General features: G+C 36.8%; 1 protein-coding gene across 8 annotated transcripts in view; it reads right to left on the bottom strand.

Annotated features, from left to right (window-relative positions):
* The window catches only part of EPB41L2 (erythrocyte membrane protein band 4.1 like 2), a 113,868-nt gene that overhangs the window by 41,317 nt on the left and 46,542 nt on the right, over positions 1 to 26,009 (bottom strand). For all 8 annotated transcript variants that reach the window (XM_063310029.1, XM_063310012.1, XM_063310038.1 and 5 more), the window contains exons 4-10: positions 23,995 to 24,099; positions 15,569 to 15,611; positions 9,511 to 9,586; positions 7,746 to 7,964; positions 3,859 to 3,946; positions 1,986 to 2,138; positions 394 to 491 (exon numbers count right to left, since the gene is read on the bottom strand). In XM_063310029.1, coding sequence (XP_063166099.1) covers positions 394 to 491; positions 1,986 to 2,138; positions 3,859 to 3,946; positions 7,746 to 7,964; positions 9,511 to 9,586; positions 15,569 to 15,611; positions 23,995 to 24,099 — 782 coding nt within the window. The remainder of the gene's footprint in view (positions 1 to 393; positions 492 to 1,985; positions 2,139 to 3,858; positions 3,947 to 7,745; positions 7,965 to 9,510; positions 9,587 to 15,568; positions 15,612 to 23,994; positions 24,100 to 26,009) is intronic.

Genomic DNA, 26,009 nt, shown 5'->3' with positions numbered 1-26,009 from the left:
GAAGAAACCAGCAAATCACTATTTATTGTATCATAACAATATTTTAGGAGAATAATCTAGCATATAGCTTGAGGAAGAAAATTAAGGGTCCCTTTGTTTTGTTATTTTTTAATAAGGCAGGTTGATTATCATTTAGCAAAACAAAGGATTTTACACTGTAAATACACTGTAGATCAAGTGCATAAATTAGGGCCAAATCAAACAATGTGGGGCATGCACAACTGAAAGGCAGTTATAAAGAATGTGTATTTTTGTCTCAGGGTAAAAGGAAACTCATCCATTTTTCCCAGGAGGCTTTTCATACCCAAAACCATGTCTCAAAGTTGCTTTTTCCTCAAAAAGACAAAAGCCATGGAAATCCCATAACGCACAAATTAGAAATATATGTTTTACCTATAAAAGGTATGATGCTCCACACAAACCTTCCATAATCTTTTCGCAGCCCTGTGATTTGGCAGCTTAAAGCCAATAGTACTCTCAAACTGTTCCAGCTGAAAAAAATTCACACAATCAAATTAATATAATTTTTGGAAACTGTTTCAGCTAGCAACTTTTAGCTCTCATTTTAAATATTGTATGTCTTCCTATTATGATTAATTTTCATTACTGCCCTGAATTACAGACACTAATAAATATTTGGAGGAAAATAAAGGGAAAAAAAACTCAATGTATATAAATAACAGTTTTGAAGGGCTTTACTGGTTGGTTCCAGGGATTCTACTGACAAATTTTTCATACATTGTTTTCCTTCAATAAGCATTATAAATGTTGTAGAAAAATATATTCATTTTTATTACAGTTCATATATAAACTAAATTTTATTTAAAAAATAAAAAGATTACAGCTCCAGTTATACATATTGTATATATCAGACAGGAAGTCATACTGAAACCAGTGGGATTAATTTCTATGTAGACAGGCATTTGATTTCATTTACCCTTAAACTTCATGTAATCATTTTCAGTCACTTGGTGCAATGGTTAAGGTGCTGGCCTAGAAACCAGGAGGCTGTGAGTTCCAGACTACCCTTAGGCATGAAAGCCGGCTGGGTGACCTTGGGCCATTCACTCTCAGCCCAACCCACCTCACAGGGTTGTTGTTGTAGGGAAAATAGGAGGCAGGAGTATTAGGTATGTTTGCTGCCTTGAGTTAAAAAGACGGGGTAAAAATCACCATCACCATCACTATCACCATCTTAGAACACAATTTAATTTACAATTCTAAACCAAAGGCTCAAAGGCCTCAAGTTATACTCTGAGACTACAATCCGAAGACAACATAATGTAAATATAGGTGACAAGATAAGGGCTTTCTTGGAAGTCTTTTCCATAACATTCAACATACAGAAAAACTATTGCTACAGAAAACAAAACTGCTGCAAAGTAGGAACTAGTCTGGCAAAATGAAAAATAACATTTGTTTCTTTGTCCACTGCCTATTATATTTAATGTTCAGGCAAAAATGTGCATTCATTTTTGTATAATTAAACTTCGCACTGATTTAATGACTTGCGTACAGTATACATATGGGTAAGTTATCAAATAGCAAGTCTACAATTGATTAGATTTCATACTAATTAGTTTGTAGGACAACAATTTTTTAAAATGATAGTTGGAATCTTTTTAATTGCTCATGAATTATTTGTGAACATCAAATGCCTTAAAAAATCTCTTATTGTTCATTACTAATGGATCTGATCAAGTTTGATTCTGAAAAGTGAAACAACAAGAAAGCAAAGTGCTAGAGAAATATCAACTTTTTAAAGCATATTCAATATAGAAAACATCTCGGGAGAGCCATGCAGCAGCTGAACCAAGCGTGTGAGTAGCTATGGCTGCTTTGCACTATGGATCTAGCGTGATTTTAAAAAAAACAACTTTACCAGGCAGACATGTATCCAGTTTAATCACAACATGAACTGTTGAACCACCTGACATGTATTCATACAATTTCTGACAAGTGAATCATGATAACCAAATACTTACTTCAGTCGGTCTGATTTTAATATAGAAATTACTGCGTTTATAAGAAATCTTCAAAATTTTGGGCCAGGCAAACCGGTTTATTCTGAGCCTGTCTTTGTAAATGAGGAGCCCATTGGCACAAACCCCCAACATGATGTCCACACCTTCAGAATCCTATCAAATTAAGAATGAAAGCAATTTCAACATGATTACAGTAGGAATACACACAGGCAGATAGACAGACAATGGGACAGCAGGAGAGTACAGAAGATTATCTAAATGACAAGCATGGAAATTTAGCTGAGCAACAATATTAGAATCTAAGAAAAGACTTCAAAAGTGGAAGGATAGATGGTCAATAATGAATGAAATACTGCAGAATGATAAATGTTATTGGACTGTTGTATAAAGTTGGAAATACTAGCTGAATATCAAAAGAGTACACAGAAGATAGAAATCCAACATATGAAAGGAAAAAAAACAAAGGCTTCAATGATCAACAATCAGCAACCTATTGCCTAATCCATTCAATTTTGTAGCATGTAATAGTCTGCCTAATGTTTCAAATCATAACTATCCAAATATTTGGCTAGTAGTCTTCCTATTACCACAGGAGACTCATCTTGCTTCAAAACTGAAGCACGGGACAACCCAAGTTCTTCACAAGAAAATATTTTTATAGATGAGATTTCAGGGGAAAATGCAAACATAGACAAACTCCTATACCCTAAATGTTCTGTAGAATACATGCTGTGGGGAATTTTCACCCCACTTACTTTTCCAGATCATTCTAGAATGTTCACTACTTCCCCATCTTCTCCATTCTAGCAACTGCAGCAACATGCAGTCATGATTATAACTGTATGGAAAAGTTTCTAGTTGCAAAACTGTCAGCATGATAGCCATTCATTATCACAGTTAATAATGGTCTTTTAAAATGCATTAGGTGAATAGCAGCTTGGCAGCTTCACAAAGTATCCTTCTGGGGCAAGCACTTGGATTTTTCTTTTCTTTTCTTCTTTTTGCAAATGCCCAAAGGCAGATCAAAGTTCTGGATACTTAGGCTTGCAATGTGTTATCTTTGTGGAGCGAGGAGGGGATGGAAGAAGAGTTTTGCTATCCCAGGATTTGCAACAACTTGGGCAAAGGCTCTGATTAGGTGGAACCTTCTCCAGCTAGTCAGCTAGAAAGAAAGCACTGATGGGCATCTTAGTGTTCCCTACCTGATCTCTGTATTCAAAAACCTGCAGTGGTAAAGGCAACCCCACAGCCAGTTTACAGAGTCTTGGGACCAGAAATGGTGTTGTGTGGAAATAGCATCACTTCTCTCTTCCCACCTACCACAAAGCTGGCTACAGAAGCAGCAGCACTGGGGGAAGGTGCTTTTCCCCAGTAGTATGACCATGGAAGAAGCAGCAATTCTGTATTTGCTTGTGCATGTTGGCACGGAGAAATTGTATTGGGGAGAACACAGCAGTAGAATGCTGCTCAGAAGACACTGCTCTTGCTTAAAACAAGCCTAAACGTGCATGAAATAATGTATATGCAATTGAAATGTTAAAAATATCTCCCATGGATTTCAAATTATTCTCCAAATTTTAATTTCCCTATCTTCCTTGCAGAGGAAATAAAATACATGAAAAACTATAGCACTGATACAGGGTGGATTTAGATTGATTCACACATCTGCCAGGAACTGTAACACATACTATATCTACTTCCTGTACTCTAATCAAATCTCCCATCAGATTGATTTGGTGCCAGCAACAACACTGTCTTCTTTTCCTCACAAACAACAAGATCTTACATATTGCACACTTGGGATTTTTAAGTACATGAGTCTACCACATTTTCTAAATGAAATTTTATTTTCCATAGAAATGCTGACTAATACCTTAGCATGGTGTAAATCCACTCCATACATGGATAGTCGCTTGGCATTTTCTATGAATTGGGAATCTGCCTGTGCTGGAGTCAAACCTCTGCAAATATTTAGAAAGGAAACAGAAAAAACAATTTTATGTTATTTTGTGGTGTTGTTATTATGACAACATATGCCTTGGTACTCAGACCATGATCTATCTAAGTCAGTATTTTGTTTCTAGGCATGCCCAGTCTTTGCAAGGAGTAGCACTGGTTTGAATCCCATCCATTTCAAACATCTGACCTTGAATATTGCATTATTCCCACTGAAGGAGTGTCCATTTTCAAATGTAATAGCTTCCAGTCTTTGCATTTGTGAAAACTATCAAAACATACTGGAGTAGAAACACACTTGGCACAGACATGCCAAAAAACTGTTACATCATTACCTGATAGTTGGTTACAAACATTTTGGTAATTCTAAAAGCTCAAACAATAAAGGGAAATGCCCTGGTGTTTTTCAAAAGTCTACTATTTAAGCAAGAAAAAAAGGACTGAACTTGCTCCTGAGGGATTCAGACTACATTCTCTCTCAAGTGTAAGAATAGCCAGGGATACTGCTTTTATGAAAATCCTGATGAAGTAGTAAAGATGTTTCTCTTGACCTATACACCTGGCATTATTGAACATCTTTCCTGTGCTATTGAGCTTCTTTGGTGTAATCAGAGAGGGAGAAAATCCCTAGTTTTTAGTCATCTTTGTTTTGAAATTTCAAAATAGTACTCAGAAATAATTTTATAATCACATGGAAGCTGAAAAATATATTGCATTTTTAAGTTCCTGTTGGAAAAGAAAATTTTGTTTTCATATGTTTTACTATTATGCTTACTTGTATCCTGGCTGCTAAAACTTTGTTACCACTGGCTTGTAATTATAGACTTGCCTACTGGGAAATACGGGATTTCCCCCCCATAACTTTATTCTAACCCTTTTTCTTCCTGTGATTTCTCTTTCTTTGCTTTTTCTTCTTCACTAAGCTTTTTCTTCTTCACTAAATCATTGAAGATTATTATTTTCATTATTTTTTTCTTTCCCTCCCTAACAATCTCCTGATTAGTTTATGTATTTGTGAGGGAGTAGCAGGGACATATTACACAATGTTTGACTACAGCCAATTAGGGTTATAGATTTAATTTTTAATTACATCACTATTTTTTCTCTATTCTTCTCATGTCTTTTGGCTTGGTCTTTCAATATGGTGCAGATACCGTATGGATAAAAAGGGTATGTGCCTTTTTTCCTTGTTGGTTTTTTATTTCTCATATTAATAGCAGCCTCTTTTGTAATATGAAACATTAACAGACTGAGATTTCCAACTAAGCAGAGACAGGTTTTAGTTAAGTTAAAAAAAGATAACAGGAGACTCATGTTCTTCCCAAAGACGAACAACTTGTAAAAAAAAGCTTCCCCACCCAAGCATTTTGTATGCAGATGTATCTGAGGTTGGTTTCTACTTACATTGAAGATTATTTTCATTTTTTTTTCTTTTCCTCCCTAACAATCTCCATTTTGAGTTTATCAAAGTGTCATATTTTGGACTATGCCATTGATTCAACTCCTAAATCAAGGGAGATTCTTAATGGTGTAGCCTATCCTCGGTTATATTTATTTTGAGGTAGAAACCAAAGATTCCTTTTTCTCCCTTTCTTTTTAATCTAGCTCTAGAATCTCTTGACTGCATTATAAATTCTGTAAATAGTAATGGCATAATTATAGAGGGCAGAGTGTGAGACTTTATTATTAACAGGCTTATTATTTTAAATTACTCAATTCTGAGAAACTGTTTCTGAAACTTTTATAGAATTAAAATATGAATTTGATTCACCTGAGTTTGCTTCTTGGCAGTTTATTCAACTTAATTGCTTTTGTTAGGTTTGTTTTTTTATTGTTTTGAATTGAATTGAACTGAATTTTTGTTGTTGTTATATTGTGAGCCACCCAGAGTCATTCAGAGTCAGGAAGAAGGTGCATAAATTAAATAAATTAAGCATTTGTTATTTAGTCTATTTGTTCTAGATGTTAAAACTGGTTCTGAAATACCACAATAGTTGGAGGTTTGGAAGGAAATAATTGTGGCTCCTAAGCCTTTTTGTATGAGATGCTGAAGAAAGTTAATGAAATTCATACTCATCATCTATAGAAACTCTGGAACAAATCACAATGTCCCATTTTGATAAATGGATGGAGGGCTGTTTTAACTAACATAATATTAGCTTCCTATGATCTTAATATAAGGTTAATATAAAAAAACCAAATTGCTTCGTGTATACTGGACAGTTCAGAGAATGTATAATAAAACTTTGTTATTATAGCCTAGTTGGAATTGCAATTAAGGAGTTGGAACATTAACTCCTATGATTTGGTCCTATCCTTAGTTGTATGGATTTTTCAGACATAGGGATTGGCTTAAAAATTATCATACAAGACCAAAAGGAAAAAATTACGCACCTTAAACAATTCTAGGCTGCTAAGAAACAATACATTAAAAACATATTATAAACAATATAAAAAGAGACAAAATACTAGTAAAAATAATTGTAATACAGTACAATAACTGAGGCACCTCATGACCAGCTCATAGCACCAAAGCACACATATTGGGCTCTGCTAACAACCTGGCCGTATCACCTCAAGGAAAAAAAAAAAGTCTTCACTGCCTTCTGGAAGGCCAATAGGGTCAGGGCCATCTATATCTTGGGGGGAGGATACAGGTGTGGCAACAGAAAATGTACATCTCCTGGGTCCCACTATATGACATTTTTTTGCAAAAGGGATCCAGAGCATGCCCACAGACCTGCAAGTAACCTGATCCAAAAGGGATCCAGAGCATGCCCACAATCCTGCAAGTAACCTGGACGTGTGCCATGCAGAGCTTTAAACTGCACCTTGAATTGCATCCAGAAGCCCAGTGGGAACCACTGCAGCTTGTGCAGCAGCTATGTCACATGGGTGAATTATAGTGGCCCAATACTGTGTGCACCACTGCATTCTGGACCAGGTGAAGCTCCAGATGCTTTTCAATGGCAGCCCCATGCAGAGTACATTGCAGTAATCCCTCCTGATCCAGGAATGGGTGCAGCTGATGCACAAGATGGATTTAAACAAAGGCCCTCATAGCCACAGCAGCTACCTGATCCTCAGAAAGAGTTGTGACTCCAGGAGCACCTCCAGCTTGGGTGCATCAGTTCTGACTTGGGAAGTACTATCCCATCTAGAATTAAAGATGGAAAATCTCCAGATCCAGGGGGCCGAAAGACCTACAGCCATTCAGTCTTGCTATGGTTGACTTGCAGCCTGTTCTTCCCCATCCAGACCCTCACTTCTTCCAGACACCGAGGAAGAACCTCAGCAGCATTTTCTTCTTACAGAGGTTTCAGAGATAATTTGCTGGTGCAAAATATGTTAGCATGCTATATAAATATACTTGAGTATTAACCACTAGATAAACTGAAGGCTGGAAAATCAAATAGCTAATGTGAGGCTCACTGATTATCACTGACAATGTTTTATATTTACATGTGTAAGCTCAATATTTACTTTCCCATCAAAAGTGTTCATGAGTATTTGTGCTTAAGTAAATAACTTTGATTCATTTGAGGCTGATTTTTATGGTACATCCACTACTATATTTAACTGTGAACAACAAAAAAATTCTCTTCTATTTCAAGCTTGATCTGTCCCTAGAGTCCAGTGGAATTGGGTGGCTATAATAAATTTGAATAAATAAAAAAAAATCAAATTAAGGGCATAAAGAAATACAAAATCACTGTTGGTATTAGGTTCTACCTTGAATTCAGTACCATCTGCCACAAGCAAAACAAAAGTGAACAAAAATCAATTACTCGGAACATGACGCACCTGTGTGTCTCATGTAATTCTACTACTTTCTCCTCCAATTCCTTTGTCTGGTTAGGTGCAAACTGGAATTCCCGTATGTAGCCACTATCATGCTCCTCTGGATCATAGTCACCTAGTTCAGCTTGTAAAGTATATGAACCAAGCAGAGCATGGGTTACAAAAGAGCATGGTAGACGTCCAGAAGCAATATCTTGACGAAGCTGCAAACAAAGGAAGTACCTGAAAAAAGAACAATAATTGTCTGACAAATATTCTTACCTACTTTAATATTTTTAAAATCTGCATTAAAAGCAATCTCCAAACATAAAAAATATAAGATTGTATTTTAATAAGCACAACCCCCCCCTCCCCAAAACCCCAGAGCCAGTTTGGTCTAGTGCAGGGTTTCTCAACCAGGGTTCCATGGAACCCCAGGGTTCTGTGAGAGGTCACTAGGGGTTCCCTGGAAAAGCACGACTTAGTTTAAAAATTATTTCAAATTTGGGCAACTTCATATTAAAGAGGTAAGTTTCATTATTTATTTTTCATTTAAGAACACTGTTAATACATATATACAGGCCTACACATGAAACAAATATAATAATTTTGTAACTTCTGGCCTATATTTGAGCCTGAATGTTCAGGGAATCCCCGAGGCCTGAAAAACATTTCAAGGCTTCCTCCAGGGTCAAAAGATTGAGAAAGGCTGCTCTAGTGGTTAAGGCAACGGGCTAGAAACCAGGAGACTGAGAGTTCTAGTCCCACCTTAGGCATGAAAGCTGGCTGGGTGACCTTGGGCCAGTCACTCTCTCTCAGCCCAACCCACCTCACAGAATTGTTGTTGTGGGGAAAATAGAAGGAGGAAGGAGTGTTAGGTATGTTCCCCGCCTTGAGCTATTTATAAAAAACAATAAAGGCGGGATAAAAAAATCTAAAAAAAATCAAACACAACCTATTTCTCATGTAAAACTGGAAATTATACTATCAGTGAAGTCTTAGTGCAATTATTCTGACTACTAGTACTGAAGTTTATAGTTTTAAAATGTACAAATTCCTTTTCATTTTCCATATTGCACTGCATAATATTTGAGGCAAATTATAGAATAACTTATTACTGTAAGATTCTAATAACTGTTCTAAATAATGGCTAACTGGAACACTAGTAGAATAAACTATTCTCTTGGCAGATAAGATGAAAAATTTTAGCCAAAACTCCATGCAGTTGGCTTGAAAAAATATGAGAAACATTTCCGTGAACTGGGAGTGAAAGTTATAAAGGTTCCAGTTAAAGGAACATAACCATAGAAATGTCAGGGTTATATCAGCAGAGGACAGAACATTCCCTATTATCAAGAAATATCTTCATTCACATAAAAATTGATTTATTGAAGCATTCTTTCAACAGGAAAAGTATTTCTTCCCTCACTCACCCATACTATGATCTATGTTTTGAATATCTGCAGTTGATTCAATATTGTTGCTTTTCTGCTTTTAATTTGTTCCTCTTCTTCAATAAAAAACATTACTATCAGATGATTAACTTTTCTTCCATGATATTTATCTACAGTAATAATCTGTATATACATCTTTATACTAGATTTAGGAAAAATACTAGAAATCAAACACAGAGGAAACCAATAGCAGCTAAAGTACAGAACATAGGCCAGAAACAAATACAATACAAACAATTCATTTTTGTATCTTGGCCATTTTCTTTAGGCTTATGGGATGTAACGTTTTACAGATTTTCCAAGAGAATCCAACTCAATAATGCTTTATAGCATACCTGGTGATATCTTCCATTAACTGTGAAGGATCAGGTGGATAAAACTTCACATTAAAGGTGAATAGCCATGGCAGATCTACATTTGGCACAGTCCATAGAAAATACATAGGAGAAAAAATGAAAACATTCAGAGTAAACTATTTTTATCCATAAATAGGAAAAAAAAACCCTTTACACTAAGGACTGGAGAGAAACCCTTAAACTGAAATTGTTTTGTATCTATTGTAAAATATACTGGATTTTAAATTGTTTTGTCCATACCATTTGAGATTAATAAAAAATGTTTTAAAAAATCATCATCCTAAATGATAAGAAGAGACAGGGGAAACAGCTGAGAGGATTGCAACCAAGCACTCCGAATGGTCACTAAACGAGGCAGTAGCTAAACAAGGACTACCTGTAGTATAGGACAAGCACCACATAGGGCTTCTAAATATTATTAGTAGAAGTAAATAGTACAATAAATAAATATTCTATGTAAGTATAATAAATAGGAAAAGAGATTGTATATCAACAATTTTATAACTTGTGAAATAAAAATGCATAAAGTAGCATATATTTGAGTACATAAACTCAACTGACATAATACTGGTCAGTGGTTGAATTTAATTATAAAGATCCCAAGTTAACAACTTCACCTTTTAATTTCATTCTATTACCAAGGGCACATGGGAGGGCATTTTAATCCTGTAGTAACTGGGACAAAATATTTGGTCTAACAGGGGGCCATCTCTAAAGCAGAACACGAGGCATCATCAGAGATGAAAAACCATTGCTTAAGATTAAAGAAAGCCAATTTCAACTTCATTTCCTTCCATCCCTCCATCTTTCTCATGTATATGTATAGGTATAGGTATATGTACAGGTATATGTATATGTATATGTGTGCATGCACATGTTCATACTGCTTTTAATTCAGTGTAGATTTGGTTTTTAAAACACAATTTTTATTTTTCTAAATTTTATATAGGTTTCATATGTTAATAAAAGAGGAATAAAGTATATTAAGTAAAATATCTATAATAATAAAGGGAGGTTGTTAGGAGATATTAGGTATTACACATAAAGACTTCAGTCTGTGATTTGAGTGTGATAACTGAAGTATCAAGAAGAAAAACATTACAAACAAGTCACTCAACTCTTGAGAGAAGGACAACAAAAATATTACAAATAATTCATTTCCATTTGTAAAAAAAATGTTCTTTGTAAGTAACAAAATATAAAACCTCTTGATGATTATTATATTTGTTCTCATAATGCAAATACTTCAAAAATATTTGACTGGTCTGTCTAAAGCTACTTGGTGGATAATCAACCAAGCAGCTTCAGAACAATGAGTTGTTAAAACTGCTGAGCTGCTATACAAGCAAATCATTAAAACAGACTATACAGGTGGCACCCATTTGCTGTTCCAGCTGAACAACAGTGCATAATGAGACAGTGAAACAAGTACCACAAACATGCACAAAAGCCCTTTCATCGTTTTCCACATGCATAAATATACAAAAACATGCCAAAAATCATGGACAACAAGGGTCCCTGTACATACTGTTTATTTGTCTGAATAACATCTTTTGAGCCTCACAACCCTCACAAGGTGCCCACAATAAAAAAAACTAAAACTTACCAAAATGAAAGAAATGTATTTAGCTAATTGCAAGGTAACAGGCAACTTGGTAAGTATGTTCCAATCACAAGAGTTACAAAAGGGAAGAAAAATCTCCTGCCAGCAACATGAATGATGAAATACTTGGGCCTGCAAGTATGGCAGCCAATAATAATTTTATAGGCCAGTGGTCTGCTACTTTTTGTACAAACAATATGCAAGTTTGCATAACTGCAGAATCTGGGTTACTCACTTGCACTTGCATACTCATCATGCTATTCCCTTTCAGGTTAAGAAATGTTCTGCAAAGTGCAGAAAGAGAGTAAGAAATAATAAACTAAAGAAACTAAAGGCACGAGATAAGAAAAAGAAGCATAGCTAAATACAGGTAGTCCTCAGTTAATGAGGGCAATTGGGACCAGGAACTCTGTCACTAAGCGACATGGCTGTGAAGTGTGACATCAGTTCCAGCAGTTTCAGTTGCGGTTGTTAGGCGAATCCCACATGGTCATTAGGCGCAGCATCATGTGATTGTCATTTGTGACCTCCTGCCGGCTTCCCCATTGACAGCGAAGGTCCCAAATGGTGATCACGTGACTGCGGGATACTGCAACGATCGTAATTGCGAGCTGATTGCCAAGCACCCAAATTGTGATCACATGACCACATTGTGACAGCTGCAACTTCGAGGACCAGCCATAAGTCTCCTTGTTCAGCGCTGTCATAATTTTGAATGGTTGCTAACAAATGATCATTAACCAAGCAGTACCTGTATAGTTTACATCAACATCTCTACATCATTACCTTTACATCCTTACTAATACCTCTCTATACCCATCTTTGCAAGTCTTCCTTGCTTCCACCATATGAACAGTATACACCACCACCTACATTCTCTTTAAACTTCTCTATTTCTTTTTTGAAAATTCCCACAAATGCATACAACCATGACTTTATTTTTTTCATGTATAGTTTTCCTAGTCGATCCTCATTCATTCTCTTTGTATGACCAACCAACTCTATACAGATAGTCCTCGTTTAGTGACTGCTTCATTTAGCAATTGTTCACAGTTACAATGGTGATGAAGAAGTAACTTTATGACCAATCCTTGCATTTATGACCTTTACAGGTCTGTAAAGCAAAGGAAAGCTGAAGTAAGATCATAAGCATAGTTGTGGTTTCACTTAGTGACCACTTCATTTAATGATCGAGTTGCTGGTCCCAATTGTGGTCGCTAAACAAGGACTATCTGTATACTTTTTTAATCCTAGTGACTCACTTTTGTCTTCAATCTACATTCATTTAGCACTCATTAATTCCTGATTGTACTTCTTGTCTTATCACATATATTTCTTAGGTAACTCATTCCCACCGAATTAAGCTTTCTGACACACCCAACTCTCATTTCCATATAAAAAAGTGAACAGAAGCATCCTATTATATATATACAGTAGTATAACATATACTTTCTTTTGACAAATATTCACTACCCACTATCTTTCTACTAGCACTTGCATATTTTAAAATTTCTCAACCCAGTTTTCCAACTTCAGTAAATATTCTTGCAAAATATACAAATTTATCTATTTGCTCTAGCTTTTTAAATAGTTTGTTCTATTTCCTCCATTTACTTTGGCCTTTGAAACTTTAATTTTTAGATCCACACTCCTCACTGCATCATACAATCCCTACATCGTAACATTTTCAGCCAACAATATAGCAATGTCATCTGCATACCAAAGCACACGTACATTCATGCCCCCAACTAAAACGACTCTGCCATCACTACAAACATTCCTTGTGCATTAATTCTTAAACATATTAAACAATTAAATGGACATTATACACCCTTGTATTGTTTCCTGCTCAATTTTACCAATCACTGAGCATTCCATTTATTCTCAGGCAAGTTTTACTACCATCATATGCTGCTCTTACTGTATTCAGGAACTAAGCTTCAATTCATATTAGCACAAAACACTCCCTAATTCAAGCCTATTCACCTCATCACATCCTTTTTTTCAATCAACATTCAACAAAAGTTGTCATATACATACATACAAGTAGAAATTCTGCATCACCTTATTTTTTTTTAAAAAGAAGACAAATACACACATACATTCAATACATCTATTGTGAGAAACACAAAAGGGTTCATGGTTCTTTCTTTCCCATAAGAAAAATCAAGTGGGTGCCAATAACTAGCTCCAGCAATAGGATATAAAAGATAATAATAAATAAACAGCATTCCATCTAAGAGACAGGGAAAGGTCTACTTGGAGAATGATGAGTGACAAGCTCCTCACCATCTATATTTCTCTTTCTTTTCTCAGCTACCATCCTTTCTACAACCTCCATCTTGAACAGATCAGTGAACTACAAACATTCAGCACTAATAGCAAATGTGGCTGCTTGCATTCATTATTATCCCGACTGCTAGTATCCACTACTACTATCAAACGTGGCTACCAGAGGACACTACTGCTTCTGATATTCTTAATTCTTCAGTTATAGCAACTAATTACAGGTAGTCCTTGATTAACGACCATAACTGGGACCGGAATCTCGGTCATTAAGTGAGATGCCCATGTGACTGCTCAATGACCACAATCCCAGCACTCCCGGTTGCAGTCGTTAAGCGAGCTCCTAGGCCATTAAGTGGACAGAGTGAAAGAGCTGCCTGCCAAAGTGTGTCCCCTCTCCTCAGTGCACGGAGGGGAAATCCTTCATGGGGTTGCTGAAACAAAGCATAAATCTTCAGGATTTGAGCTCCGTTCCTTCAGCCTGCCAAAGCCTCTTGCAACCTTCCCGATTGGCTTCCCCATTGACTTTCTGGGGAAGCCAGCAGAGAAGATAGTAAATGGTGATCATATGATCGTGGGGCATTTGGCAACCGGTCATAAATGTGTGCCGGTTGCCGAGCACCTAAAATGCAGTCATGTGACCACGGGGGGCGGGGAGAGCTGGGGGTGGTACGATGTTTCACGACAGTTGGAAGTGCTTGGAAAAGCACCCTTTCTGAGGCTGTTGTAACTCTGAATGGTCGTTAAGCAACCGGTTGTTATACGAGGACTATCCACATTACAGTATTTAGAGACCAAAACGCATTGTAGCAAATCAGTAAAACAAAATAAAACAAAGGACAGTACAGGGCTTATTTGTTACATTTCCAATAACAGACTACCAAAACAACAGTAACAGATCTCGCTCACAAACATTGAATCAGAAAAGAGGAAATTTAACAACTAACTTCAAAGATGTCATAACACTAGCACTAAAATGGAAATACAAAGAGGCAGGACGCAGTGTGTGTTTACCTGACAATAAGTGGACACAAAAAATAACATTGTGGTGGGCCTATAACTGCATATGCTGCTTGGCCGACGGAGAGATGGACTACAAAAAGGTCTCAGTTCCAACTAGAACATCATAGAAAAAGCCTTAACGAAATACAAATATCTGTTGATTGCTCTGGGTATCAACACTCCAGATGAGTACAATAAAAAAATGTTAAAGTAAAAGTGACTACGAGTATCTGCAAAAGGTGGCTTTTACCCAATTAAAATTCAAAGATTCATGCCTGAAATCGTAAGAAAATCAAAATAGGGTTCACAGACATTGCACTAATACCAGATTAGATTATGCAGTTTTACCAAATGAGCTTTTGGAGTATCATGCCAGACTGATAAAGTATTTGCCTCTGTTCACTTTTCAAAAACCTGATTTTTCTAGGAATTTTTCTAACAGATGACTTGGAAAGTTCACCAGAATTTAAGACGCTAGTCACCAACAAGGGATTAATCTAACTCTTAATAGCTGACCCTCCTCATCTAGTTAGACTGAAAGGTCTAGATCATTTAACACTGTGCATGCTGATGGAGATTTCTAACAATCTTAAAAATACTTATAAATACAGTAATTGATTATGAACTTTTGTGATTTTTTATTATGCTAACTTGGAGCTTTATTATAAAAGCCTTATTTAAGATACAACATTACATCAGAAGGTCTGACAAAGTTGCGTATGCTATCTAAGCCTTGAGGCATAGAAGTGAGCCATCTGTTTCTCATATTTAGCCAGTAAAAAACAAACAAACAAAACCTCAGAAAGACTCACTGGAAAAGCCCATTAAGAAGCATGTAGTATTTATCAGCATTTATCTAGCCTTTATCTAAGAAATAGTATTAAACAGTGTTATCTCAAGTAGACCCTTATCATATTAATTAGAAAAAGTAGCATACGAGGATGGTTCCCTACATATCAAAAAAGCTACTGCGCAGGCTGTCCCTTCACTGTCAAATGAACACAAATTTTCTTTTCCATTTTTAGCATGCAACTATTCTAAGTCAGCAGTAATGTACTGCTAAGAAATCAGATTGACAAGGTTTTGTCCACAAATTGTCCACTAAAGGATTAATTTAAAAGCAAAAATAAAGACTGAAGCACTTACTGCGAATTTGCTTCTTGATTTCCTTTGAAGAATCAAGCCAATTCTAAAAAAAGAAGTGACACATAGTGAGAAAGAAATATTTAATATGTGTTTTATAGTATAACTATTGTTGGTTCATTCAAAATCAGTATACTATAATACTCTGAGATTTTTTCATCTATCAATTTCTAGACTGTCTCAACCACCGGAGTAAGTTTGGGCAGCTTACATGTTGGGGTTAAAACATCTACAGAAATAATAAAATACAAAAACTGATAATAATAGATGGCCCCGCATCCTGGAAGGTAGTCAACTGAAAACTATTATAGACAATCAGGAATAAACTGCCAGGGAGTAAATCACTGAACCTGACTTTACCCCTTCCTATCTCTACTAGAAAAGCCATGTTTCCACAGCTTTACAAAAGCCCAACAGCATTGGGGTCATACAAAGCTCTGGGGAAATGCTGTTCCACAAGGCAGTATAGCATGCTGCCTAGGTCCTGCAAGATGACAGTGCTTTTTTACTGGGATGCAAAATGTGCCAACCCTTCCAGATTTCACTGAACAGGGAGAGATGACAGGAAAAAGACTGTCCTGTAAGTAAGCAGGTCCTAAGCCACGTAGTGCTCAATAGGAGACAATCAGTACATTGAATTGCACCCAGAAGCCAGATAGTAACCTGTACAGCTTGTAGAACAGAGACATAGGCAAAATGAAGAATACCCATAGCTGCTTGTGTGGCCACAATCTGTATCAGTTGTAACTTCTGAGTGACCTTCAAGGGAAGCCCCATGTAGAACATTTCACAGGAGTCCAAGCATGAGGTGATTAAGGCATGAGTGACTATGAGAAGGGCCTCCCAAGGATGCAATTGACACACAAGATGGATTTGTTCAAAGGCATTCCTGGCCATTGCTGCCATTTGCTCACTGAGCAGGATCTGAGAATCCAGGAGGGCTCCCAAAGAGATTACAATTTAAATTGGATTACATCAGATATTTTTTCCTTTCTTTTGCATTAATTTCTTCATTCATTAAAAAGCTATCCAATTTTCTTAAAAATAAGTAGATTTTACCTTCAATAAAAGTATCCCTGGCAAAACACATTCATCACTAGTAAAATAAGGCATACAGTAGGTCACTGTGGTCTTACAGTATTTTTCTTTATATATATCTAATTCACTACCAATCAATGGTAGGCTCTGAGTACTCAAAATAGTGTTTTTTTTTCATTCTCACAAGTAAAAGATTACCTGTTTGCTATATGACAATTATAAAATGCTACTGAAGCTAAGAAGATAATATTCATACAGCTGACTATATTGTTCAAATTGTCTCTCCAGAAAATTATGGTGAGAGGAATTCCTTTGAAATATGGTCTTAAATAAGTCTAGAGCAATGAGGCCTTTTTAAAGTCTTGTGAGGGCAGAAACATTTACAAGATTTAATGCTTCCATCATTCTGACTTACTTAAGATTTTCATTTTCATTTTGATGAAAGCAGTGTTGTGCTGATGCTTTTTCATTTGCACCCTCCCCTTCCTGTGGAGAAGTATGAGTAGGAAACAATTTTTATCTTGGATAAGCTGCTGATCAGAAGATGAGTTTTTCCCCTTTCCCTCAGGATAGGAGATGCACATCAAAGGTAGAAAAGAGGGGACAGCTTTACAAACCAGATAGGAAACTCAGAGACTAATGCTTCCTGTGCCTGTTTTAACTGACAGTGTAAAGTTATTATCTATATATAAAGGTAAAGGTTTCCCTTGACGTAAAGTCCAGTCGAGTCCGACTCTAGGGGGCGGTGCTCATCTCCGTTTCAAAGCCTTGGAGCCGGCGTTGTCCCTAGGGACACTTCCGGGTCATGTGGCCAGCATGACTGCACGGAACGCCGTTACCTTCCCGCCGAAGCGGTACCAATTAATCTACTCACATTTGCATGTTTTCGAACTGCTTGGTGTGCAGGAGCTGGGACTAGCAACGGGAGCTCACCCCGCCGCGCGGTTTCGAACCGCCGACCTTCCGATCGGCAGCTCAGCGGTTTAACCCGCAGCGCCACCGCGTCCCGGATTATTATTATTATTATTATTATTATTATTATTATTATTATTATTATTATTATCTATATATAGTTGCAAGCTATTTGCTGTTTTACTGAAGATTGTAAAATTAAAATGATATATGTCTCATATTTTCCTGTCTGCAGCTTCCTCCCTAGCTGAAGATTGCTCGGGATCTAGCTATGTTTGTTTACAAACTCCTCCTGCACAAATCACTGCCTTTTCATGAGCGAGAGAAAGGGCATAAGGAAAGGTAAAGAAAAACACGAAGAACTCCAAGTGCCTAGAAAATTTCCTCTAAGATATTAGCTGTGATCGTCATAAGATAATTTAACTACTTCTTCAAGTATGCACATCACATGAGAGAATTTCCTTTTAGATTGTCCTCTACTGTTTCTCTAATTCTAAATTATTTTTCTACAGATACTGCTCTTTCTATGCTAGGAGTTCATGAAAATAGCAGTTCCAGTCTTAGTCATATACCTGTACTGATGTTCAGCATCTCTGTACACATAGAACTCCAGTTAAAATTAGAATAATGAAATTCTTAATCCTTTACAAAGCAGTGTTAGAAAATCTAGCTTTCACAATTAGTTATCTATGTATAGGGTATTTTTTCTGATGAAAAACCTTCAAAGGATAAGTTTTTCTTGCAAAACTTTTGTATCTTTTTGATTGCATTTGGTATACTAGTAAAATGTTCATGCTTGCTATGGAGCCCTATAAGTTTATTCTGAAAAATCTGAGTGGGAGGGAATTCATGTAAAAACATCTCTATACATGTTTTCTAATCAATATCACACAATGTCCATACTAGGCAATATATGTTTAAAATGACATCATATTTACCATTAGAAGACAACAATGCAGCACCCCTTCACATAGTCTTCACTGAAGCCACTGAGGTTTTTTATCATATAAAATATAAGTTAGCAAATAAAGATATATTGGGGAGCACTAAGCCGTCCACTGGATTTGAAGCTCCAAATTTTCTTCCAGAAGAATTAATTCCTTCCCACAGTTAAAAATGAAAGTATAGACCAATACTTAATATAACATTAGTTAAACATTCATGATTCTCTTTGAATGTATAGTTCTTTAATAGGTACTTTTGATTATATAAAACAATCACTAGATTAATTGTTTACTAGATTGTTTACTTTGATTTAAAATATATCAGGTGGGCTTGGCCTGCAATATATCACCAAGGTTGTTTCCTCAGATAGCCCAATTAGGTAGCCTTCCCATAACATTTTGAGGCTATGTTTGGGAACACTTCCAATTCTATGTTTTAGCTTCCAGGTTGTCTTTAAAGGCACAGAGCAAATTGCAGTAGTTTAATCAAGTAGGGTTAGGCTTAGGTTAATATTGTGAAGTCCTTCCTGTTCAGGTAGCCCACACATGGCACACCAGCTATACTTGGACTAAGGCAAAGCCCCGCTTTGCCATAGACTCTACCTGCCTATCCAACAGTAGCCATGAGTCCAGGAAGATCACTAAATCACAGATCTTATCTCTCAGAGGGTAGTACTACCCTTTGAAAATCAACCCCAAAGCTGCCAGAAAACTTTAATGTACACATAGCAAATCTGCTTTACTCAGATTCAACTTCAGCCTGTTTCTTTCCGTTCAGGCCTTCAGGAGTCTCCAGACACCAGGATAAGACTTCAACAGCATCACTGGCATAATTCAGGGTGGTGATACACAATTGGGTATTATCAACATACTGATGATACTGTACTCCAAAGCAACCTATCTCAATGGTCTCATGTTGATAGTGAAAAGTAGGGAGAGGACTAAGATCTGCAGCATTCAACAAGAGAGTAGCTACCAGGCTGACCTCTGTTCCCCACAACCATGGACTGGAATTGCCTGCAGAGGAAGGAGGAGAATCACTGTAGTACAGTGTTCAAATCCCCAACACCTGCAGGTAGTCCAGAAGTTCAATATTATCAAAGACAGCTGTGAGGTCTAACATGACCAGAAGAGCACACTTCCCCTATGTAGGTCCAGACAAAACATCATCCACCAAGCAACCAATATTGTTTAGGTCCCATGCTCAGATCTGAACCCAGACTAAAAGGAGTCCAAATAATCAACTTTCCTTCCCCAAAAGGGAAGGCCAAAGACCAGGCAATTGTTGTCAATTATCTCTCTTAAACAGGGGGTGTGTTGGAGCTTCCTTTAAGGTTACAGGCAACATCTCTTCCAAAGTGAGGCACTGAGCACACTCCAGTTCCAGAACATCACACTCCCTCCAGCCCCATGAATAAGCCGAAAAGGGCATGAATCTTGTCTACAGGTGGTAACCAGAGAGCATCCTATCTGCATCCTGAGACTCCACAGACCAAAAGGAATGCCAGCTAACATGACAACATGTTATCCCAGTCACTGGCATAGACTATGTCTATGTAGTCACAGGAAGAGTCAAACCTCTAGCAAAGTTGAGTCACTTTATTGGCAAAGTGCTGTGTAAAACTGTCCAAGCTGCCAAGTGGGAGATACTGTATCTCTCTCCCAAACTGGGGGTTGCCACCATAAACAAGGCAATCAGTCAAGAGCTCATCAGTGCTTCTGTTACCACCTCAATGTAGGCCTGAACTTGAGCTTGTACCCATACTTAGTCAGGTTTACTGCCACTTCGTCTCCTGGAGCTCCTTAGTAAGCCAATGAGCCAATCAGGATTAACAAGAAAGAGAGGCTATTTAGAAGCAAACTCAGTAAGGCTTCCTGTTCCCAGTGGTTTATCATATAAGCAACAGACCTAGCTGCCAAATTGTTGCCCTAAGTGTCTGCCGAATCTCTCTAGATCCATAATGTACTTGAGGCAGTCTATTGTATTAGATTTGTTTGCTCAGTGGAGGGCATAGTTAACAGTCAATTTTATCGGAACCAGGAAATGACCTGACGACAGCAAAAGACTTAGGGTAATTAATGCCTTTTATATCCAGATCATTAACTATCTGTTCTGAGATGAAAACAAGATCTAGTATATGACCATCTACATACGCTGGGGTGGAAATTACCTGGAACAAGCAGTCACCATTGTGCTTATGAATTCCTGAGCCTTCCCAGTGGCCTAGAACTTGAGGTCCCCCAACAAGTGACTGGAGAGCAACACCAGCCCTGAGACTAGATCTAAGAACTCAGGAAGAGATCCTACCCAGCAGTAGAGTGGCTGGTACATGAAAATTTGTCCCAGTGGCCTAAATTAACATACAGGCATTCATATTTCATCACTAGGACAGAAGCCCTGGTCAGAACCAAAATGTTTCCACAGATTAATACCATTTGCCTGCCCCAAACCTAACACTGAGATTACTGAAAGACCTAAAATCCAGGAAGGCTGATCTTCAAAAGGGCAACATAGGCACCTCTACCCAACCAAGGTATCAGTAATACATATCCAGTCTATCTGCTCATTAGCTACAGAATTGTGGATGAGCATGGCATTGTCATATTGCAGACAGACTTGGTGTTTACCATCAATAATGTGAGGCAAAGGTCATCAAACCCCCTCCCCAAAATGATACGTCTCCCCGCACATAGTTTGTGAAAGGTGAAAGGTCCCCTCTGCAAGCACCAAGTCATGTCTGACCCTTTGGGGGGATGCCAGTTTTGTAATGTTTTCTTGGCAGACTATAGTTTACTGATCAACAATTTACTCTGCCCAATCACCTGCAAACTATCACCCTTGGAGGCCAGCTATCTGGTATGCTACTCAAGTTGGTATTTCACTTATACTTGTCCTCCTAACAACCCTTATCCTTGACCTCCTAACAACCCTTCTTAAACAACCAAAGGGTATTCCAGCTTTAAGGAACCCTCCCAATAGTGCTAAAATGTGGTAGTTCCCGGCCTTCCAACACCACACCCCGTTTCTACCTCTGGCACTGTGGACAGTTAATTTATGTTTTTAACTTTTTATATTCTGTTTTTATTTTTAAATTGTTAGCTGACCTGAGTACTTAATAGGGCAGAAACATATGGTATAAATCAAATAGAATATGCCTCACATGAAAAAGCTAAACAAAAAAAACCTGCTTTATGTTAAAGAGTATTAAGTTCTTATACATTCAATTTCACTCTAAAGCAGTGCTTCCCAAACTTTTTCTTTCATTACCCAAAACCACTGATCAGTAAGCCCTTTTTACCCAATGTAGGTAAAACACTTTAAACCAGTTTAATGGATTTGTGTGTTGTTACCTAAAGAAAAACCACTTTTACTCAATTTTGGGTAATTTACCTAGGTTTGGGAAGTACTGCTCTAAAGCATAACTAGATTTATTTTGTAACAATGGGAATATAAAGACACTGATCATGTGTCAGTTGCAACATGATGCAATTGACCTACAGTATATAATATGCATAGGGTTAGATTTTCTGTATCCATTTTAAAAATATCCTTTCCAAACTTCAAACAGTTTTATATGATTATTAATTACCATGTTAGCATAAATCAGACTAAATGCCAAAACATGGTGAAGAAATTTTAGCCCTTAGCTACTTTGACTGCAAAATTTAGATATTGCAGGAGGAAGTGAACGTTTCAAAGGTACACAGGTACAAATGTTGGAATCAATGAAGTTACTACAGACTGATGTTTTAATACAACTGTTTGAATGACTTTTTTACTCAGATGACAAAAAATGTTTATCTTATTCATCCTAAATTTGCAGAATCTGCTTAGTTTGGTCAGATTAGAATCATGTGTTAGTTAACTCAAACCTTAGCTTATAATTCTGGATTGGCCAATATAGATGCCTACATTGAAGGTACTGGTGCTGTCATTATGAGAGAAGGCTTCCTCCTATTTAGCGAGAGTGTCATTGCTACATATTACAAGGTGCCCCATCACAGGAGAGTGTTTGAGATAATACATTACCTCCTGAAGTGCTAAAAACAGATCTGGCTACCAGTTAACACCACAATCTGTGATTTAACCTTGGTATCAGTTGCCTTATTCCAAGAGAAGTGCACATGATCTTGGGAGAATGTACAACACAGGAAGACAGAGCAAATGTCTGCCTCTTTGGGGACAACTTCTTCTTCTATAGATGTAAGCTTGAGGTAATAACATGCAAAGATAACACAAATTAAACAGAAATAGAAGTCCAAAATAAAAACAAGACAAAGAAATTTTTAAAAATGTTATAAATACAATTCAGCTCAGCTCTTCTGAGGAGACAGAGAAAGAGGGATAATGAAATTTTCTATTATACCATTGCTACAATAAAAAAAAATTATGAATAAGAAAAGAATCATATCATTTCACATACAATGCAATGGCAGGGGCAGAGTCCTGAACAGAGCCCAGCATAAGCATACAACTCCTCTGTGTGGTATAAACTACAGGGCTGGAACTGTACAGATCCAATCCTTACCTCCTTTTCTAATGTAGAAACCACCACTTAACCAATATGCACTGCAATCCTTCAGGAAAACATGAAGGAGATTTCATACTGTATGTCTTATCTTCTGTTAAAAAAAATTGTGTATGTCCGCCTTATGGACAATTGGTTCTTTTCTGTCCCCAGTGTTAAAACTCCTTCATCTACCAGACCCTACATGCCAGTATATGCACAGTACACCCCCATAAAGCAAGATTAACAGTGAGTATTACACTCAAATTAATTGTTCTAACAATGAAGATGTTGTTCTATTTCAAATGTAATTTTAAAAGACAAGTGAAAACTAGAGTTCAAATGCTTTCAGTCAGCTTTCTCCCCTTCGGCTGATCACAGCCGTATAGCATCTAGGCAATGCAAAAAAAAAGAAACAAAGAACAAAACCCACAACTGAAATGTACAAAGGAAAATTTAGCCAAAGGTTCTGTTGTTTTCTGTACCAAGAATACAGGAATAGAATTCCTTGCCTATATATTGTCTTCTGCAGCAGTGAGACAGTGACTGCATTTAGACCATCATCCAGACTATCATAATCCATGGTTTGGAAGGCTATGAAAGAACAATAGAAAAGCCCAGGTTTGACTGCTCTCTCCTCTTATGGAGTTTATTATGGTTTATTAGAAACAGAAGATGCTAATTTTGTTGTCACACATGGTGATAAAAGAGAAGGAAAGACTAGACAAGCCTCAGGCTCAACAATGCTTATTTCCAATTCTCCATATTAAGAGTTGAAGGTCCATCTGAACATAGTTTGGACCTAGAACTAATGCTACTGGCAATTCAGCATTTGCCCAGTTCAAAGTATGGTGTCTCTTAAAAGTATGTTGCCAACTAGAGATAGTGTTATAGCTAACTTTCTTCTGCTCAGAAATCTGAGGCTCTGGACTACAATAGAAGACTTAATGTTCAGTAACAAATTTTCAAATATTACAAAGGTTCCCAGTCTTCTAGAAGTTATTTTTACACAACATTTAGTACGTACCTTCTGATCTGTGTGATCTTGAAATAACAAGCCAAAGTAGTCCCTTTCCAGTAGGTTAAGATGCTCACACACTATGTCAAACAATACCTGTCCTTTTGCTTTTTTCTAGGAGAAAACAGGATAAATTAATTAAACATTTATATCATACAATGCTAAATATGTTTTCTTTTGAGAATCTAATTTAAAACACACCAATACGAAAGAAAGTTACTCTATATTTGTTATCGCTGGTTTCAATTTGCTGATTTAGAAAATAAATCATATGTGAGTAGATGCTTCAGAGTCTATACCCAGCACATAGGAAAGCTCTGATTAAAACCATTGGAGGGGAGGTATTTATTTGAATAGCTGAAACTTAAGTAGGACACATGAAAAATCAGCAGTAATTCTTAAAATCCTGAAATACTGGTGTCTATTTAAGAATCACCGATGTCTCTCAAAAATTGTTTTTAATCAAATATATATGTAGTTTGTTATCCGAGTACTTGCCAATAGTACATTATATTTAATGGTTAAGCAACTATATTGCTTTCAGTAGCACTCTGTAAGTTTCGCATAATAAATCCATGAAAACAAAAGAACAATTAAATGCATCATACTATAATAAATACTTAAGTATCTACCTGACCATTAATGCAATTCAGAACAGTTAAAGCTCACTACAAAATATGTTTGACACAAAATCAATCACTTAACAACTAAACATTTAAATCAGAGATGATTAGCCAAACTCAAAAAATTGGATGAAATCTATGAAAAATTCTACTCCACTAGATATGTTATGATTTCCTGGCACAGAAATGTGAATTTTGGCAACTCATAATGTATATCAATGGTACCAAATGACCACTGGTATTCCCAATATTCTTTAATTCAAGTTTTTTTTAAGTATGTTTAAATGAAAATATTTTTACTGTACTTTGAGTACTTTTAAATTTTTTAAAGGGGGCTTAACTCCTAGACACCAATTAACTCTCTCAAAGGTTTCAGAAACTCATTGGCAAACTCGGTGATGCTCCAAAGCCTCGAAGAATATGAATTTGTAAATCTGGAATCTTTTTTTTTAAATCAGCTATTTAGAATACTCCTAACTTACCTTGCAGACGTTTCATTGCCAGACTAGGCAACATCTGAACACCTTAAGATGACACTGAAGATGTTGCTTAGTCTGGCAATGAAACGTCTGCAAGAAAACAACAAGGCTCAGAGAGCACCAAGGACTCCACAGTTTAACCCTGAGCTACAAATATTCGCTTCGATTGGTAATACTAACTTAAGAGGGCAAAACCAAAACACAACATATATATTCATTATCTCTTAGATCCTAGTAAAAAGAAACAAAAGACCTCCTCCTAGGCATCTCTGTACTGAATGCTTTTTTGAATTTACGAAGTATTGAAGTAATTAGTGGTCTATGCCCATATGAGCACATAGCCCAAAATTTAACAGGCCTATTCAGCTACTACAAGGTATGTTAAACTGTGATATGTGAACCAGGCCTGTATGTACCCAAGAATGTTAACAATTAATGTTCTTTAAAAATATTTTAGAATTATTGCTGTGTAATCGTAATTGTCAGATTAAAAGAAGGGAAAGAGAAAGGGAAAGGGAAAGGGAAAGAGAAGGAGTTACTGTTGGGCCTTGAATCTCTCCCCCACCCAAATAAACAGTCTCCCTAAAAAGCAAAGCAAATGTTAAAATAATCCAAGGTATGAGGGAGTTAAAAGCCCTGGATACTTTTCTGAATTAAATGCCTTTATACAATTCCACGGTGGAAAAATTCAAACACTGAAATTTGTGTAAGATATATTTCTCAGTCAGAAAGAGAACATAAAAAGGGACAAATAACAGAGCGGGGAATGATGAATGAAGCACTGAGATGGAAAGCAGTGTGAAGAATAAAAAAAGGACAAACAAGCACATGAACTATATTGTAGACAGAAGGTCTTTGAGAATAAGAATAAGAAATCTGAACAGACTGTGGCAACTATTATCTGCAAACCCTTTAACATTTC

Source organism: Candoia aspera, chromosome 1 (genome assembly GCF_035149785.1).
Source record: "Candoia aspera isolate rCanAsp1 chromosome 1, rCanAsp1.hap2, whole genome shotgun sequence".
Taxonomy (NCBI): Eukaryota; Metazoa; Chordata; class Lepidosauria; order Squamata; family Boidae; genus Candoia; species Candoia aspera.
The sequence above is the reverse complement of the archived record's forward strand: the minus strand, read 5'-3'. Positions and strand labels throughout refer to the sequence as shown.